Raw genomic sequence first — 17,179 nt, 5'->3', positions numbered from 1 at the left:
GTGTATGAAGTAGTCCACGACATGTCTCTATCGCAGATGTCTGTGTATCCCTTTTATTCCATGCATCTCGGCTGCGCTATCGCTTCTATCATCTTGTACTGAGAGATCCTTTGATAAGACGAAGAGCAATGCCACCGAGCGTGGACGTATCATCTTCGAATTTCGATTTAGCTGTACGATACGCGCGCGATATAAATTTATAACGTCAAGATTGAGAATGGAATAATAAATCCATCCTCCCGGCTAAGCGAAGAATGGCCTATACTTGGCAGACTTCATCAAGATTTCTCCCTTGGACATATATATTTCCCTTAGTGCAGAGAGTTTTTCAGTTCACATCTTGGAAGCTCATAATGATGTGATAGTATTAAAGTAATTTAACGGATAGGATTAATAATAATCAACTTCCTATTGTTTCTGATATCTTCATTCATCGTATATAAATTCAAAATAATTTTTAGACTTTTCAAGATGACAATTTTTCAATATAGTAATCCTGATGATCTAGCGGAAAGCATAAAAATGACGAAACAGCACGTTGCGTCTGGCAATGAAAATAAAGCAAATGAGAACTGTGTCAAAAACGCAAACTCATCTTTTGCTGAGTAAAGCTCGCGTAAGTTTCAGCATGTTAGTCTGTCAAATTACTGGCACATCGTAGATGTCTCATCTGTAAGTTTCACCGCGACTTTTTATTACTGTAATTTACGTAAATTACGCTTTTACTGCTTTTTCCTACATCCGCACTAGAGCGGCAGTAAGTTGTCTTACTGTAGATGAAAAATAATAACACTATCTGTTCTCTTCTTTATTGCAATTTTATAGTAATACGTTAACTATTTACGAAAATAATTATTAGTCAAGCATTTTCTCATAATTTTCATTGTGATAAAGTATTGTACGAATCTGTTGATAAAGATAGCATCATAATGCCTAACTTTTATATTATATTTGTAACGGTAACAGGGCTTATTTCAAATGAATATATTTTAAATAAAGAAAAAATTAAAACATTATTTAGTACTTATTATTTTAAATAACTCCTTCTGACCTATTTCTTATTTCATATTTTAAATAAGTTTTTGGAACTTATTTTATATTTTTTATTTTAAATAAGTTGTATCAGTTTTTTTTATCGATTTTGTATTTTAAATAATTTTCTGGAACCTATTTTATATTTTTTATTTTAAATAAATTGTATCAGTTATGTTACCGATCCGTTAGTAAAAGTGACGGTAAGTAGTTAAATTATAGTATATTTATGATGAAGTATAGCATGTATAGGATACATGATATATCCATATATGATCCATGTTAATTTTCCATCTGTGATTCGTGAAGAATTAATACTATTAAGTATTAATTATAGGCCATAGTTATAAAAAAAACTGAAACGTTATACTTATAAATGTATATTCATATATTCAAATAAACAAAATCATTAAAATATTAGGTATTTATTATTTGAAATGTTTATTTAAAGTACATATTTCTTATTTTATATTTTAAGTAAGTTTTTGAAATCAATTTCTTATTTAAAATAAGAAGAAATAGCCTTTGAAAACTTATTTAAATTAAAAGAAAAGATATTTTTCTATTTTAAATATATATATATAATATATAATATTATATATATAATATAAAAATAAATGCATTTTCGGGTCCTATTTTTTATTTTATATTTTAAATAATTTCTTGTGACTTTATTTCTTATTTAATATTTTAAATAAATTCTTGGAATCTATTTTTTATTTCAAATAAGTCATATCAGTTACTTTACCGACTCCTATGATTTTATATTTTAAATAAGTTTCTGAAACTTATTTTATATTTTTTATTTTATATAAGTCATATCAATTATTTTACCGAGCCTTGAACGGTAATATTAAATTTTAAATTCTTTTTGTTATAAATTGTATATATAAAATATTTTCAAACAAACGGAAAGATTTTCTTTCTTTTTTGCACTTTCAATGAAATCTTTAAACATAAATAATCTAATTGTTGGAATAAATTGAGAACAGCATTATGACTATTTGTCAACTTTTTAAATTTTATCGATTATTCTTTATTATCATAAAGTTGTTATAAAGGGGAGACCGGGTCTCGTTGGCACAAGAGGTAAGTTAGCATTGCGTTCCGTTTATGTATTTGTGGTAAAAGAAACAATGGAAAAATTATTGCAAAATATCTCTTTTGTAACATAGGTACTTTTCCTTAAATTTCACTTAAATTAAACAAGTATTACAATAGAAAAAGAAAAAAATCTAATTCAAGAGTAGGCAAGTAAATTTTTAATCATTTCATAATTTCATATTAATGTCCTTCGGCTTGACGAAACAAATGTAAGTGATGTATTATTAGTTAAAAGAAAAATGTTTGTCAGTATACAACACGTTATTTTGAATAACAATAGTAATTTATTACAATAAAATGGTCAAAATCAGATGTGTGTAGGAATGAGGTATTTTGGCTCATATCATAAGGAAAGGTTTGGTTGACTTATTGTACCGCACGTGTGAATATTCATTTACAATGTAACTTTGACAAAACACTTTATATTTAATATTTCTGTATTAAAATAAGGTAGAACTAAAATAATTTATATTTGTTTTTCAGTAACAATATTTTGCTGTTTGACGATTACAAAATAACTTTGAAAGATACAATTTTGACTAAGAAGTACATATCTACTCTCTAATTTTTATTTCCACTACTTTTCTATTACGTTTTTGTTAATTTAATATAGAATTCATCACAAAGGCAATTTATATTGTGATATGTACCAATTTACCCCACATATTGGGGCAAATTAACTACAATGCAGCATGTTCGTGTTATGCATGTTCATTTATTGCAGTTATTTCATTTCCATACAAACAGTGTATGGAAGTATCATTAGTATGAAAATGTAGAGAAAGATTCTCTCTATCACACTGATGTATTTTAATCATAATAGTTAATTGTTTAAAAAAATCTAATACTAAAATTGTGAAATCTTTGCCAACGAGGCCCGGTCTCCCTTATTTCAAATGAAAATATTATATATTAAAAAAGATGCTCATAAAAAAACATTAATTAGAAGAATCTTCGCAGCTATTACACCACCATAATTCGATGCATAATTGAACGCATCTTCATTGGTTAAGCGCTCAATAAATAATGCATCACGTAATGTTACGTAAATCATCGGATGATGTAGATGTCACGTACAAGGCGGACGTGAAATTCAATGTAATGGGAGCGCGAGTGAAATCCGGTTGCATCGCGGCGCCCTAATACAACGCATTCCGCTCCGCAATTACGGACTTGATACGTATCTACCTCGTGATGTATTAATATCGATCATTTAATTTCCTACAGTGTTAAGAAGACGGAGCCAAGAACTTCCGGCGCACCAGCGCATGTTTACCGGTGCGCTTGAACGACCGAAACGCCTGACGCGCGTTACTCTTCATCCGGGGTGAGAAATCGCCCGGCCTCGACTTCCGTTGCAAGGTGCACGGGAGAAAGAGCGATTTACGAGAAATCGCGGTCGACTGCTTCGCCTGAGAAGAGAACACTCAGGAAGCCTTTGAATAACCATATTACGAAGGGATACTCACCTATTTATACTTTGTCCATAAATTATGAAAAATTCAATCGTGAAGTTTAAAAATAAAAAGAATATATACCAACTATTCTATTGCTTAATAACGTTTATATTATCAGAGATGCAATATATGTAGAACTTTTATGTTTTCGTTGGAGAAAGGAAGAGGAAAAGAGAAAAAAGAATGAGAGAGAGAGAGAGAGAGAGAGAAGGGCTTCAACATAATATAACGTATAATTTCAACATAATAATGTATAATATATAGTATATATTAAAGACTTAATATAACAGAATCTACCACGAGCGACTTTGTCAAAATCATACGAAAGAGAGAAAAGTATATACCTGCTTCCTGTATATCATACTATCTCACTTTAATTTATACCATCTCATCCTATAATTTTAATTAACATTATAGAGTGTGACAGTATAAGTTACAATGAGATATTATAAAAAGAAAAATATATATATATATACATCCTTCTCTCTTATAGGATGTTAGGAGGTAAAATGCTCCTAAATTCTAATGTAGTTTTTTATATGTTTGAATATTTAAATTCCAATATTTTGATAATTATTGACACTTTATTTATGTATGTTAATATATATACCTAGCAAACAAGCTGACGTTATTTGTCATCATTTTGACATCAAATAACGTTAAAAATGTCGTTTTGCTGTCAAAATGATGATAAATAACATCAGCTTCTTTGTGGAATATATACACATGTATGTATATACATATATATACATATATGTGTATGTGTATATATGTGGGTATATAAATAAGTGTAAAAGAATGCATCATTTATACAGTATCGACGTTTCCGGTGATAAAAATGTCGATAAAGTTCAAGTTTTTGAGAGCACATGTGAAGTCTAAAATTCGTGAACGTTCCTCAACATCTTTAAATTTTCAATATCATATCCAGGACCAATTCAATATCATGTGGATTTCTAAAAGTTTGATCTTCTTTCATTTAAGATACTTCATAAACTATCCTAGGTATTAAATATAGAATGCGAAACGTAAATTGATATAAATTCTAGCGTGGTGCATTGTACACGATCGAGAAAAGAGTAGCAACATTTACAGAACAAACGCAATAACGATAAATATACGAACAATAACGGCCAAGTAGGCAATTCGATATACTTTGTCAACATGATACGGCGAGTACACTTTACGCGGAAGTAAACAAATCACGCGAATTACATAGCACAAATATTTCTGTCGGCCATGCCGTGTACCGCGAACAACAAACACCGTCGTCCGCCGTCGAGAATCACGAGAGGAAGTGAATGCACATCAGAAGGAGAGAAGGTAAAAAGGGATATGCGACGTTGACCGGCTCGTTCGGTTGTCAATATCGAAAATTAGAAATTCGGAGCAGGCAGCGGGTACCGAGTTCGCTCTCTCGATGCATGTTGGTGTGCCCGGTCACATTGACGAGATCCTACCTCCCGTCAACCCCCGACTATCGCTCGTGGATGCAGGCTCCGAAAACACTCCGTGATACGCTCTTGCTGCACATAAATCAAACAATATCGATCATGTGTTTACTTTGCCGTCTCTCCGCAGCTACCATTACTATGTCACCGCGCGGCAATATATCCAGTGGGAGCATGTACGTGTACATACGTGCACACTAATGTGCAAGCTTGTTGTGATGGTTCGGGGGACGATCTCGGGGAAAATTCGCGGGAAATGCACGATTTATAGAGTAACGTATGCGCATCTGTATGTGCGTGTACGGACAAGCTCGCTCGGTCGCAATCTATCGAAGAGCTGCCACTATCACCGCCGTCGCGTTGCTAACGTAGCAAAATGTCAAACTGAAAAATTAGGTTACTCGAATAAACGACGGAGATACGCGCACGTTAAATTCACGGCGGTTAATTCGATTTCTAGCGGTAAATTACTAAACGGTTTTCGACGCCCTGAATTGTTTGGCCGCGCGGAAACACCATCGATTAGGTAAACCTGCCGTTGGCTATCGATGAAGTGAACGATGGAGTTGATTCTATCTTTAACTATGAAACTGACAATATAGTCGTTTCCCCGCTACGGTATATCATAAATTTTACATAGCTTAAATATTGATATTTATCTCGAACGGTTTATTCCTTCTTAATACAATTATTTTTATAATAAAATATAAACAGCAAAATAGAGAACATAAAACTGATTATGGGATTCAGCAACGTTATACCATATTTCTGAGGCAACAATTTTCAACTGTTGCTCTTCACTTCCTTTTCCGCGCATTTTTATTATCATTTTACATTCTTCATTTTTCTCACCTGCTTTTTCTCCCTCTCTCTCTCTCTCTTTCTGTCTTTCTCGATTTTTATATCAGTTGCAGCAGTTTTTTTATTGCATACTAGAGTTTCAGTAGAATTTGCATGTCCGTTTATTGGCTGCATGCCGAATACACACAACCATCCGCTAGATATACTCCGTACGCGTGCGCATACGAGAGCGATTTTGCAGTTTTGCTCGCGAATATGAAGGTGTTGGTGGGAGTCGAACAAGTTTCGCCGCGGACGCCTTCGAGCGTATTCCACGTATGACGCAGTTCATGTTTATCAGGAACTACCCGGAAAGTTTCCCGCAGGCTGCGCGCGTTGATTGCTTCGCGAGGAATTGCGCGTGAGATGTCGACATGTTCTCTGAAAATTTCGAGCTTTCGATGGATTCCGAAGTTTCACTTGTCGCAATTTTTGAACCGCAAATTTACGTTGCGTAAAAATGCTAAAAATTAAAATTGCTAAAAATTTGGTGAGAGATTTTAATGAGCTACTACTAATAATTTTTCATTGTAAATTTATTACATATATAGTTAAAAATTTTTTCGGAGTTTAATGCAGATTAATATATTCATAGAATTGATTAATATTGAATTAAGATTAAACTAAAATATAGAATTAAAAGTATAAAACATATATAATAATATATATATATATATAATTTTAATCAGCCTTCCAATTATTTCAATATTATTAAAAGCATTCTGAATCTTTTATAAAGTATTTTAGTCTTTTATAAAATATTCTTGCTTCATTTGTTTCATCTTTCATCACAGCCATAAAATGATCGCACTGTACTTCGGCATCTGCCATCGCTTTTCATCCGACGGATCGATCTTATGGCAGCGCGAATATTCGTCTGGTTCTCAGGAAGATCGCGCCATAAAACACGAGGGATGATCCAGTGCGGCGAAGGATTGGTGGAAGTGCAATGGTGAGAGAATGCGCCAGCTAGTCGGTAAGAGCCGCGCCTCCCGACAGAATATATGGCCACGAAGGAAAAAGGCGTCGTTACCGGAGGCTCATTAACGTGAACTACCCCCAAGACACCCCTAGCAACACCTTCGGTCCTGTCGTGCTATCGAGGGAGGAGGGGGGAGGAAGCGGGCAGTTCTCGCGCTGCAAAGAGGCGTACTGAGCTCCAATACTAATTAGCTGCCGTCTCTTCGAGTGGACTGTTCGCCTGCACCACCCTATTTTACCCCTTTTCACCTTCCAATATCTCCGTCTGCTTTTTTACTTTTTTCTTACTTCCCCATCTACTTGGATCTAACCTAAACCCAGCCGTTTTCTAGATATTTTGCGACCTCTTATTTTTCCGCCTTTGTCTTCTTACATAAACATAATTTCAGCTTAGTTCCTGAATATATACTTGTAAAATATATCTAAAGAGTTATGTATCAAAACGCTCATGGATGATGAATGCTTTTTTAGATTAACTTCGAAGATTAGTAAATACATAACAAAATTATAAAATTGGAAAGTTAAACTTGTCTAGTTTTCATAGGACTATAAAAACAAGCATATAATCTTCTATTTTATAATATCATTATTTATATATATAATACATACAATTATTTCCATTTTCAGTCAGGATGAGAGATTAGACTAATAAAGTGATTTAAAGAACAATTCTGAATACTCTCTTACAAGAAAAGACAATTTATTATAGAAAAAATATATTCATTTATTTATTTATTTATATATCTTGTCCATTTTCAATAAATAATTTTATTTTACATTATATAATCTGTAATATAATCTATGTATTTTAAAATCTTTTTCTTACCGAGAAATTGTCTATCCATTTTCTTTTACTGTCTCTATCTTTATTTGATCTTATCTTTTTTCAACATTCTTTGCCCTTAATTCACTTCTGAATATCCAAACATAATTTCGTTTCCTTCAAAACGTTATCATCCTCTCCGCTTTCTTCGCTAATTCAATTTGTTCTTATCTCCCATGTTCTGTTGTTCAAGTCTGCTACGAACGTCTAATCGAACCTATCTCAACAACCTCACTCCCTCAAACAGCTTCGTTAAATCCTCCCTCTTGCTTTCTTCTTCACACTTTACGCTCCTCTCCTCCTCTTCGCAACCTCAATCTTCCGTACATCTTCTTTCAAGGCTGCTTCGCTTCCTTTTTCACGTCTAATCCAAACTTGACCCCCTTCACTTCAGTTTTCTCTTATCTCTCGTTCACGCCTACCCCACGCTTCTTATTTCAGTAATCGAACGTGCAATAGATAGTGGCTAACAACTCGCCCGGAGCCACTTCGTTAAAAGAGAAGCGCCGTTTGTTTCGGCGCCATTCGTCCTCTGTCCTTTTTAGAGAGAATTCCGCGAGAATTTGGATTCTTGCCACGCCTAAGTGTCTTCCGCCGAGGCAACGGAAATTCGTTCGATCGCCCGACATTAGTCTCGCCTCGCTTCGACAGCTCGTTCGAATGACGTACGATCCCTTCTGATTCAGGATCTTTGCTCCAAGAAGTCCTGCATTCATTGCGATTCTAATTTTGCAGAATTAAATTTTTGAGCAATTTAATAATTATTTTTTTAGGCGTAATAAACGTTTAAACAACGTTTTTCTACTCTTTGTATAATAGCTCTACTGTACTTCATCTTGACTCTCCATATCAAAATAATGACATGACTGAAATTGTCTATCAGGCTACCGGCCGAGCGTTTACAAAGTGTCAATTACAAAGTCTATTTTCCAAAATCAACGTGTCGTTGATGATGCAGCCTGTTCACCAACACGTAGATTTTCCCGGAAAATTCAACATTGAAATTGTCGATAAAATTTGTTACAAAACATTACTCAAACAACATGTCCTAATAAAGCGTCAATTTGTTTGCGCGTGAAATTCGATTTAATTTATTATCATGGGCGAGCTTTTCTCGTTAGAGAGAAGAGGATGCAGCTATACTACGACAGACTCGAAAGAGCCATGGGCGGGAAAGAGAGCGGATCGTGGATGAATGGAGGGTGAAGCGAGCAGGGGATGGAAGCGGCCGATAGGGTATTCAAGTAATGACGACGATAACGACGGCGACGATAATCAACGCCCAATGCACCCGTGTCGAACGCGTTTCGCCGCTCTAACAGCGATGACGAACGATGCCGTGCGGCCATTAAATTGATACCACCTGCTAATTGGTACCTCCAATTTCTATCGCTCGGTATACCAACTATCGCGCGATAAAATAATCGCGCGGCATACCTCCAGGCCGATATTGCTGCGCTCGCGAAATAATTCGCACGCTGCGGACTGTCTGACAATTTCGCGAGTACGTCATAGTGGTGATCAATGTGGCAACACCACTGCAGTCTTGGTCGGATGGATTTCGCTAATGTTCTAGCGTGTGTATTCTAGCGTGACGTGCTTCTCGCTGCATTTGCGCACAGATGATACGCGTTTGCAGTTTCTGTTTGAGAAATGAAGAGATGGGAGATGAGAAACAATTTACCTACAATACGTTAATGGTAATTGTTAGTAGTAATATTGATGTTATTTGAAAATAATTATTATAAAATTAGCACGATATTATTAATGTAAACAGTTTATCTTTCGTAATGTCTTAAATAAACATTTTCCTTAATATTATTTATATATTTTTATGTAATAGTATCCCTTTTACAGAAGTCTACTTTAATACTCGCCAATTTGACATTGAAAAATAGTGATTAATTACTTACTTTGAGTATTAAAAGCACGGTGTTCAAAATAAGTAATTAATTACTACCTTCCAATGTTAAATTTCTGTAAAGAATGTTCATAATATAGATAAAAATTTTATATTGCAAAAAATTGGTATGATATATAACGTTTTATTTCAAAAGTTTGGAAACACTTTTTAGAATTGACATTTTTAGAATTACTTTTTGAGTATCCATAATAATATGTATTATACTTTTTTAACAATAATTCTTTAGATTTAATAACTGTTATTGGATCTGAAGAATAATTAATATATGTTAAAAAGCATATTATGGATATTTACGTAAGTAATCTCAAATCTTTAAATCAATTTTTAAAAAGTTCTTCTAAACTTTTAGTCTGAAATACTGAAATAAGTAAAATGAAAGCACAATGTAAGTGTCAGTACCATCATTAAAAATTGATGCGTAAATGGATTATGTCAGAGTCTTCAAACGGCGTTCCCTCTTTATGCTTTTCCCTCTTTTATTTCACTTGTGTCAATCGATATTGTCGTGCGTCTGTTAGTTCGCGCCAGAGACAAAACCGACCGGATACAAACTGTCTCGGCCAAATTGATCGACATGCCTGACTGCGTTCCGAGATCCCACGAAAACTTCAGAAAATAAGAGAAAGAAGCGGAGAATCGAGATGTAACACGGCGCGTCGACGAACTTGTGCAACTACTTGTATATTCTGTAAATAGCATTTATCTTCAGTTTATACACACGTGATAGGACACTTCGGTGAATCTTTGCTCAAAAAACCTTTCACATTGTCAGATTACAATGACAGTCTAAGAAATCCTTATGATGATTTTGTAGTTTCCGATTTTTTTAATACAATAAATATTAAAGGACTATTCGAGCCAAACGCTGGTAGTCTTATGCAAAATAATTGAACGTAACACATTTATCACAAAAATAAAATTACATTAAATCTAAACGAACATTTCGACGTTTAGGGTTCGTTCAGACGAGCGACTTTGTAGTGCCACAATTGCAAGCACCGACCCGTTCATACGGAGCTATTTTCTGGCGCTACAGAAAAGTGTCGCGAATATGTTCATATGGACCAATTCGTGACACGACAAAACGTTGTGGATGAGTTCAGATGGGTGAATTCGCAGCGCTTCTTTGTCAAGCCACGAATTTACCCCTCTGAACGCATCCGCAATGTTTCTTGTCGCGCCACGAATTGGTCCATATGAACATATTCGCGACACTTTTCTGTAGCGCCAGAAAATAGTTCCATATGAACGGCGCTTTCAATGTGGCTCTACAAAGTAGTTCGATTGAACGAGCCCTCATCCTCGGTGGTTATAAAAATAAAACAAAATACAAAACTGTTACTGACGTGTTAATACCGTTGAATATCCGAGGTAGCTTTCTTAACTGTTCTCCAATTCTCTTTGTAATGTTATAACAATATATTGAATAGATCTTAGATTCATTATAAAAATATCATGCAGAATTAGCAAACATGCGGGTTATATCTAAAATCATATACAATATGATAGCATTTGAAATTCATATATTCAAATGTAGGTACTGCATCTCCAAATCCACCAAATTCATGCACTCGTTCATTCCATCAACCAGTTGCCTCAACAATTTTAAATTTTTTATTTTAAACAACCTTTCTTCTCAAGATACAATATAATAATGATTTTTGAAGGTAAGAAAACATTATTAATACTAATTATAAGAGAAAAAATAAAAAAGCACATAATAGAAATTACAAAATTTTTATGAAAATATTTTTGCGATAATAAAACAGAATTCGGAAAAGAAATTGTCATATTTCAATGATTTTACATCTTGAATATCGTTTTAACAATTTCCTATCATCTATTTCATTCAACAAATCCACGCATATCAATCAAAGAACATTATATAAAAGGGTAGCCGAAAGAATACTTTTGAAAAAAGTACGATTGACGGCTATTGACTCTACTTTGAATACGTTCCATCTTACGCTGCACTGCATCCACTTTTAGTAGTTGTATGCGCATACAATCCGCCTGCATTTGATCACGAATTAAAGGGAAATTGAGATCGCTGATCTCGAACGTCCCGCTCGGATCATATAGCAGATATAGCTGTACAAAGAGGCGCATTCCCAGAGCACCTCTCTTTTAGATTGATCTAAACAGAAAATGGTAGATCTTCGTGACGGCGACGAAAGGTCAAAGCCACTCAAAGCTCGCTTACGCTGCTTACCGCTCGGCAAATTGTGCTTGAAGATGTTTTACGTACCTCCTAGCTCTCTGTCGTAAGCTTGCACTCTCCCTTTTTCTCTTGTCGGATATTCCTGTAGGATGTAAGGGAAACAAGCAAAAAGTTCGGAGAGGAATACGCGAGAGAGATGCTGCCCCGTCTTGTTCCTTTCGCTATTCGTACGCGCTGATTTCTAAGCTGGCGCAACATTGTGAGCGCCGTCCTTTCTTGCTTCGTAATTTCTCTTGCCTGCGGTAGGAAGAGCGAGGTGTTTCTTGCGCTTGGAAATTGTGGAACGAATTTGGTTATCTCGCTGCAGATTGCGTCGATTGTTCTTAGTGACGTGTCGTGTGAAAATTTTAGTCTAATTTTAGTAGTTTGACTTCGACGATAAGACGATTAAAAGCTATGTACTTGCAGAAGGGTCTATCTTCAACTTTCAAAGACGCATATGACGGGGCGCTTAATTGTAAAATAGTGTATAATGTAAACTTGAATATGAAATCCTTTACAAATTAAATTAAATTTATTATATATATATGTTAACTAATTATATTATACAATATGTGAGTAAGTCGTTTGACATCGTCGATTACAAATCTGAGACCCATCCGTATTATGGCTTACTTTTTATTTAATATAACGTTGTTAATTGCGTTTTCCTCTCTGCGTCTAACTGACATCTTTAAGACATTTTAAGATTGGAGAATTGTAAAAAAAAAAAGAATGAGATGAGATCTCCGTCGATTTTAAATATGGACCACATGTCATTGATACAACTGAATTCTGTACTGGACGTTATAATTTAGCTAAATCTTCCGAGAATTTTATAATTTTGTTTATTTTGCATTGAAAATGACCTGATCGGGGTCGAAACGTTCGTTTGCATGTATACATGTATGTAAGAAATTTTATTAAATATTCTTTGTTATAACTGGCTCATAGCCCATTCTTTTTACTACTGAATTATATTATTATTAATTATTTATTCTTTTTTAATTAAAACGAGCACTCTAAGAATGTTATCGTTTTACGTAAAATACAAAATTTTATTGCCGATAAAATATTTTTTTCTTTTTTACTTTTCTAATAACTAGAAAGATCACTAAGAGAAAAAGATGACACCGTCTATCGTTCTAATTTAATCGCGTATGCTTCTTACATCTACATGCTATGACCAGTTAATAATATTATTGTCATTAGAATAAGCTATTTTAATTTATTTAATTAAGCATCGTTAACAATACAATCATAAGTAATTTAATGCTGAATGTTATCATACTATCGCCGTAATAAAGTGACATGATAACACGTCGAGCACGTAATATTCCTACTCTCGTAATCTCGGTTGCAAGTCAAGTCTTCGGAATTATAAGATTTTCGTGGCTAAGTTACGAAGGATTCTGACCCCGAGAGGCCAAACGTAAAAGCTGCAAGATATTTAATTTTCTCTGACGGAGATAAACTATAAAAGGTACGAAACAATCACTATGGAGGGGGAAGAGAGAGAGAGAGAGAGGTATGAACGATAAAATAAGTGTACATATAGGGATACGCGAGCATATTTCTAATTCACCTAAGAGCCTCCTATATATATTTCTTGCTTTCTGTTTCTTAAACGGAAAAATTATAATTGGCTTTCGGAATATCATCGATTTTAAATAATTTTCGTTACAATATTCTTAAATTTAGAAATGTTAAAATTTAATATCATTGATGTATTAATTGATAATTTCTATAAACAAGATATATTTTATAATTTCTAATTCAATATTCTTTGAGAGACTTACCTATCAATATCTTATGCTACTTTGTAAACTATAACATTACACATATACTACTTATAAATTTTATATAAATTAATTAAAAATAAAATTTACTGATTATAAAAAAGTAATATTGTAATTAATTAAATACAATTTTTATTATAGTTGCAAAATGCTACATTTGCAGCACTTATGTGACAATTTTTTTTAGTCACATATTACATAAAGCTTTTATTGCAAATAAGGAATATTTAGAGTATTATTTCAATTAGATTGAAACGTATTGTATATACACATTTTATGTATGTATTTCAGTAAAAGATAAGATATTATCTGATGATATTTCTGTACCTTACAGACATATATCAGAATATTTTGTGAAGAATTGGCAATGGATAGTAAAATTGTGAAATATCTCCTTTTCCAAGCAATAGATTCCAGGAGCGGCCCAACAGCAATAATAGAAAATGGAATAAGTTCGATTCTTATATAGAGCACGTTGGATCAAAAGATCAACCCTTATCAATCGCTTAATATCTAGAATTTCAGACTTCGCCTATCCAAAGCGCGGAAGGATCATATCATTCTAAAACCGAGATGATTTTCAGAAGGATGCAATGGGGAATAATTAATGAATGGAATGAGAGTATCCTCTATTCGGAAAGAACATACGCCATTGCTAAGACTGGAAGTCCGATAGCGAGTCCCCCGATAGGGAGGGACGCCGAGGACGTCTTGTAGGTGTGCTAGTCAGAGGCACGTACTTCTATAATTGTTAGGGTGGCTCGGAGACAACCTTTAACGGCCGTCTCAAATACTACCCCTGTGAGCCTGGGGAGACCTAATGCGTTTTTCCAATCCGATATACGTGTGCCATTGCTATCGATTAAATAGTACCGATGTTGCGTCGGCCCGAAGCGTTTGGAGGGATTCGAGCAATTCAATAAAATGATTCGCCACGATCTGACAAAATTTCCCTCAAATTGGGGGAACTTCTATTTTATATTAAACTCATATATGGCATCACTTTAAGAGAGAAGCGTCGTACAATTTACGATTGAATAAAATAAAGATTGAAACCGTTCAGCAATTTATGCGATAATACATTTTTATTTGATATGCTAAAGATGAATAAAACAGCTATTAAATTAGGGAATTTTGTTTGTTTCTAAAAAAAATAGAAAATGCTAGAGAGAGAGAGAGATTTTTTTATAAAATTGAAACATCCTTAATAGAGTCCTTAAATCTTAGTAAAATATTTGAAATATATAGTTCTTATTTCATATTATATTATATTACCGCGATTATAGCGTGTTAATCCACAAAATCCGAAAGGTTAAACCGCGGAAACCGTTTATTATCGTGCTTAATAGGCGATGTTGTAAACCACGAAAATGTAATACCTCATTTGTAATGCCATACACGCTGACATGTATGCACCAAGCTGCGACAAATTTCAGATTACACTGCAATTTTGATGTAACGGTGTGGTAATTCAGTTATTATCACAGGCAACGTGCTTGATCGATCAACAATTGACGATGGAAACGATCGAATGGAATATTTATTGCGACACGGACCGACAATATTTAACGTTTGCGCGGACGAAACGTTACACATTACGCGTGTTTGCGCTGGAAGCATTATAACAATGGACGAACAGATCGTCCACGCATTACATGCCTATGCGGTCATGGAAGTTATTGTTAAATTCGAAATATTTTCTATAACGACAGACTGACAGCTAAACTGACCGGAAATGGACATTGCTTTTTAAACCTACTCGGACAGCAATATCAGGAGTTAATGACGGACGACATAATTGATCAAATAAATGGTTGGATACCGATTAACTAAGAGTCGATTAATCGCGCTATCGACTAATTGCCGTCAACTGATGAATTGAGGGAGACTAGATCCAATCGGCCTTCTCCTGCCACTCTATTTCGATTACAAAACATATCTCCCGGAAATATCTAATCATCTAATGTAATATTGTAATAGTGTAAAGTAATATCTTTGATTAAAATTGAATTGTCTATGATAGGAAATCCTATCGAATTTTTTAAATATAGGGAGTTAAAAATTTTCTTAAAGAACTTAACTTGTTTAAAGCCTTTCCTTGACATTAAATGCAACTTGTTGCAACTGTGATACGATAATATTTTCCTAAAACAATGAAAGTGCAATTCCGATAATCGCATTAATTATTCAGATAAGCAAATCGATGGACGGAACTCGAGCGGATGGAGTCTAATCGGGCATTCACTTTGCTTGTAGATTTCCTGGATACGTAAGAGGGATTTGCATATTCTGACGTCATCGATCCTCGCTTACACGGGGGACGCAAGATTTTCCGTTAAGCATCCCGAATCATCCGACGAATGGACGCTGAGGATCGAGTACATCCAACCACGGGACGCCGGGATTTATGAATGCCAGGTTAACACCGAGCCCAAAATGAACTTAGCCTTCATGTTAAAAGTCGAAGGTAAAATCAAGGTCGTAAAATCTTTAGAAATTCACCAGATAACCCTTTTACGGATCGCTTAATTCGGAAAAAGTATACACTTTCCAAACAAGTTTTATCACGAGACAAGAAAAGACAAAGAAAGAGATAGAGAGAGAAAAGAGAAAGGAACACTCAACTATACTTAAATACATATTAATGCACTAAACATATTATAGATTCGTAAATTTTTAATTTTTCTAACATTATATGTAGAGTGTTCATAATATATTATATACATTATACCTTATAAATCTGAATAGGTATTTTATTATAATTCATTTTACTACAATACATTAAATTCATAACTTCTAAATTAGCTTTTATTTATTTTAATTATATATATATAATATAAGCAAAAAACTGTGAAAGGGTTAAGCTAAATCCCGTAATAACTCTATACCGTTGTAAATATATTTTACGTAATTTTACAATAGGTGAAAGAATATCTGAACGCTTTCATAAGTGTCTATCACCTGATTGATCAGGAATGACACTGCTGGATAACTCGAATACGCACCAGCATGACCAAAGTGATTAATGCTTCCGCTTGCATGTCTGTGACGTGAGGAACATCCTAAAGTATCGATTAGCTTTGTTGCATCTATCTATTCTCTGATCGAGTGATGGCATAATATTGCAGTTACTTTAATTATTACCAGCGCACAGTATCGATTTCGTCTTTCAATACGTAAAGCACCTATATATATATGTATGTACCATATATATAATCACTTAATACAAAATTAATAAAATATTTCGACAATTAAAATTTCTCTGAGACGACAAGAGGATTCAACACATTTTCTGGGAACGAGATAAATTACAGACTCCATTGTATAAATCTACAGGATATTAAAATATTCAAAAGTTGAAAAATAATAATATATAATATATAATTTTATTTGCTTATTAATAAATAATAATATATAATTTTATTTGCTTATTAATTAATTCGGTTTGATAATTCGGTTATTGGCTTGGTTCCGAGAGATTTTAAATAGGAATTTATTGAATCGTTATAGTTCACACAATTCTGTATTATAGTAGGTTAAACAATTTAATAAAATCGATAAACTAGAA

At 33.9% G+C, this 17,179-nt stretch overlaps 1 protein-coding gene across 2 annotated transcripts in view; it reads left to right on the top strand.

The window, feature by feature from the left end:
* LOC108731068 (basement membrane-specific heparan sulfate proteoglycan core protein) overlaps nt 1-17,179 on the top strand; it is a 239,608-nt gene that overhangs the window by 210,278 nt on the left and 12,151 nt on the right. For both annotated transcript variants that reach the window (XM_018461132.1, XM_018461131.1), the window contains exon 4: nt 15,868-16,078. In XM_018461132.1, the coding sequence (XP_018316634.1) occupies nt 15,868-16,078 (211 nt within the window). The remainder of the gene's footprint in view (nt 1-15,867; nt 16,079-17,179) is intronic.

Source organism: Mycetomoellerius zeteki, unplaced genomic scaffold, assembly GCF_001594055.1.
Source record: "Mycetomoellerius zeteki isolate Tzet28-1 unplaced genomic scaffold, Tzet1.0 scaffold12, whole genome shotgun sequence".
NCBI classification, from domain to species: Eukaryota; Metazoa; Arthropoda; class Insecta; order Hymenoptera; family Formicidae; genus Mycetomoellerius; species Mycetomoellerius zeteki.
This window is presented reverse-complemented; position numbering and strand designations above follow the sequence as displayed.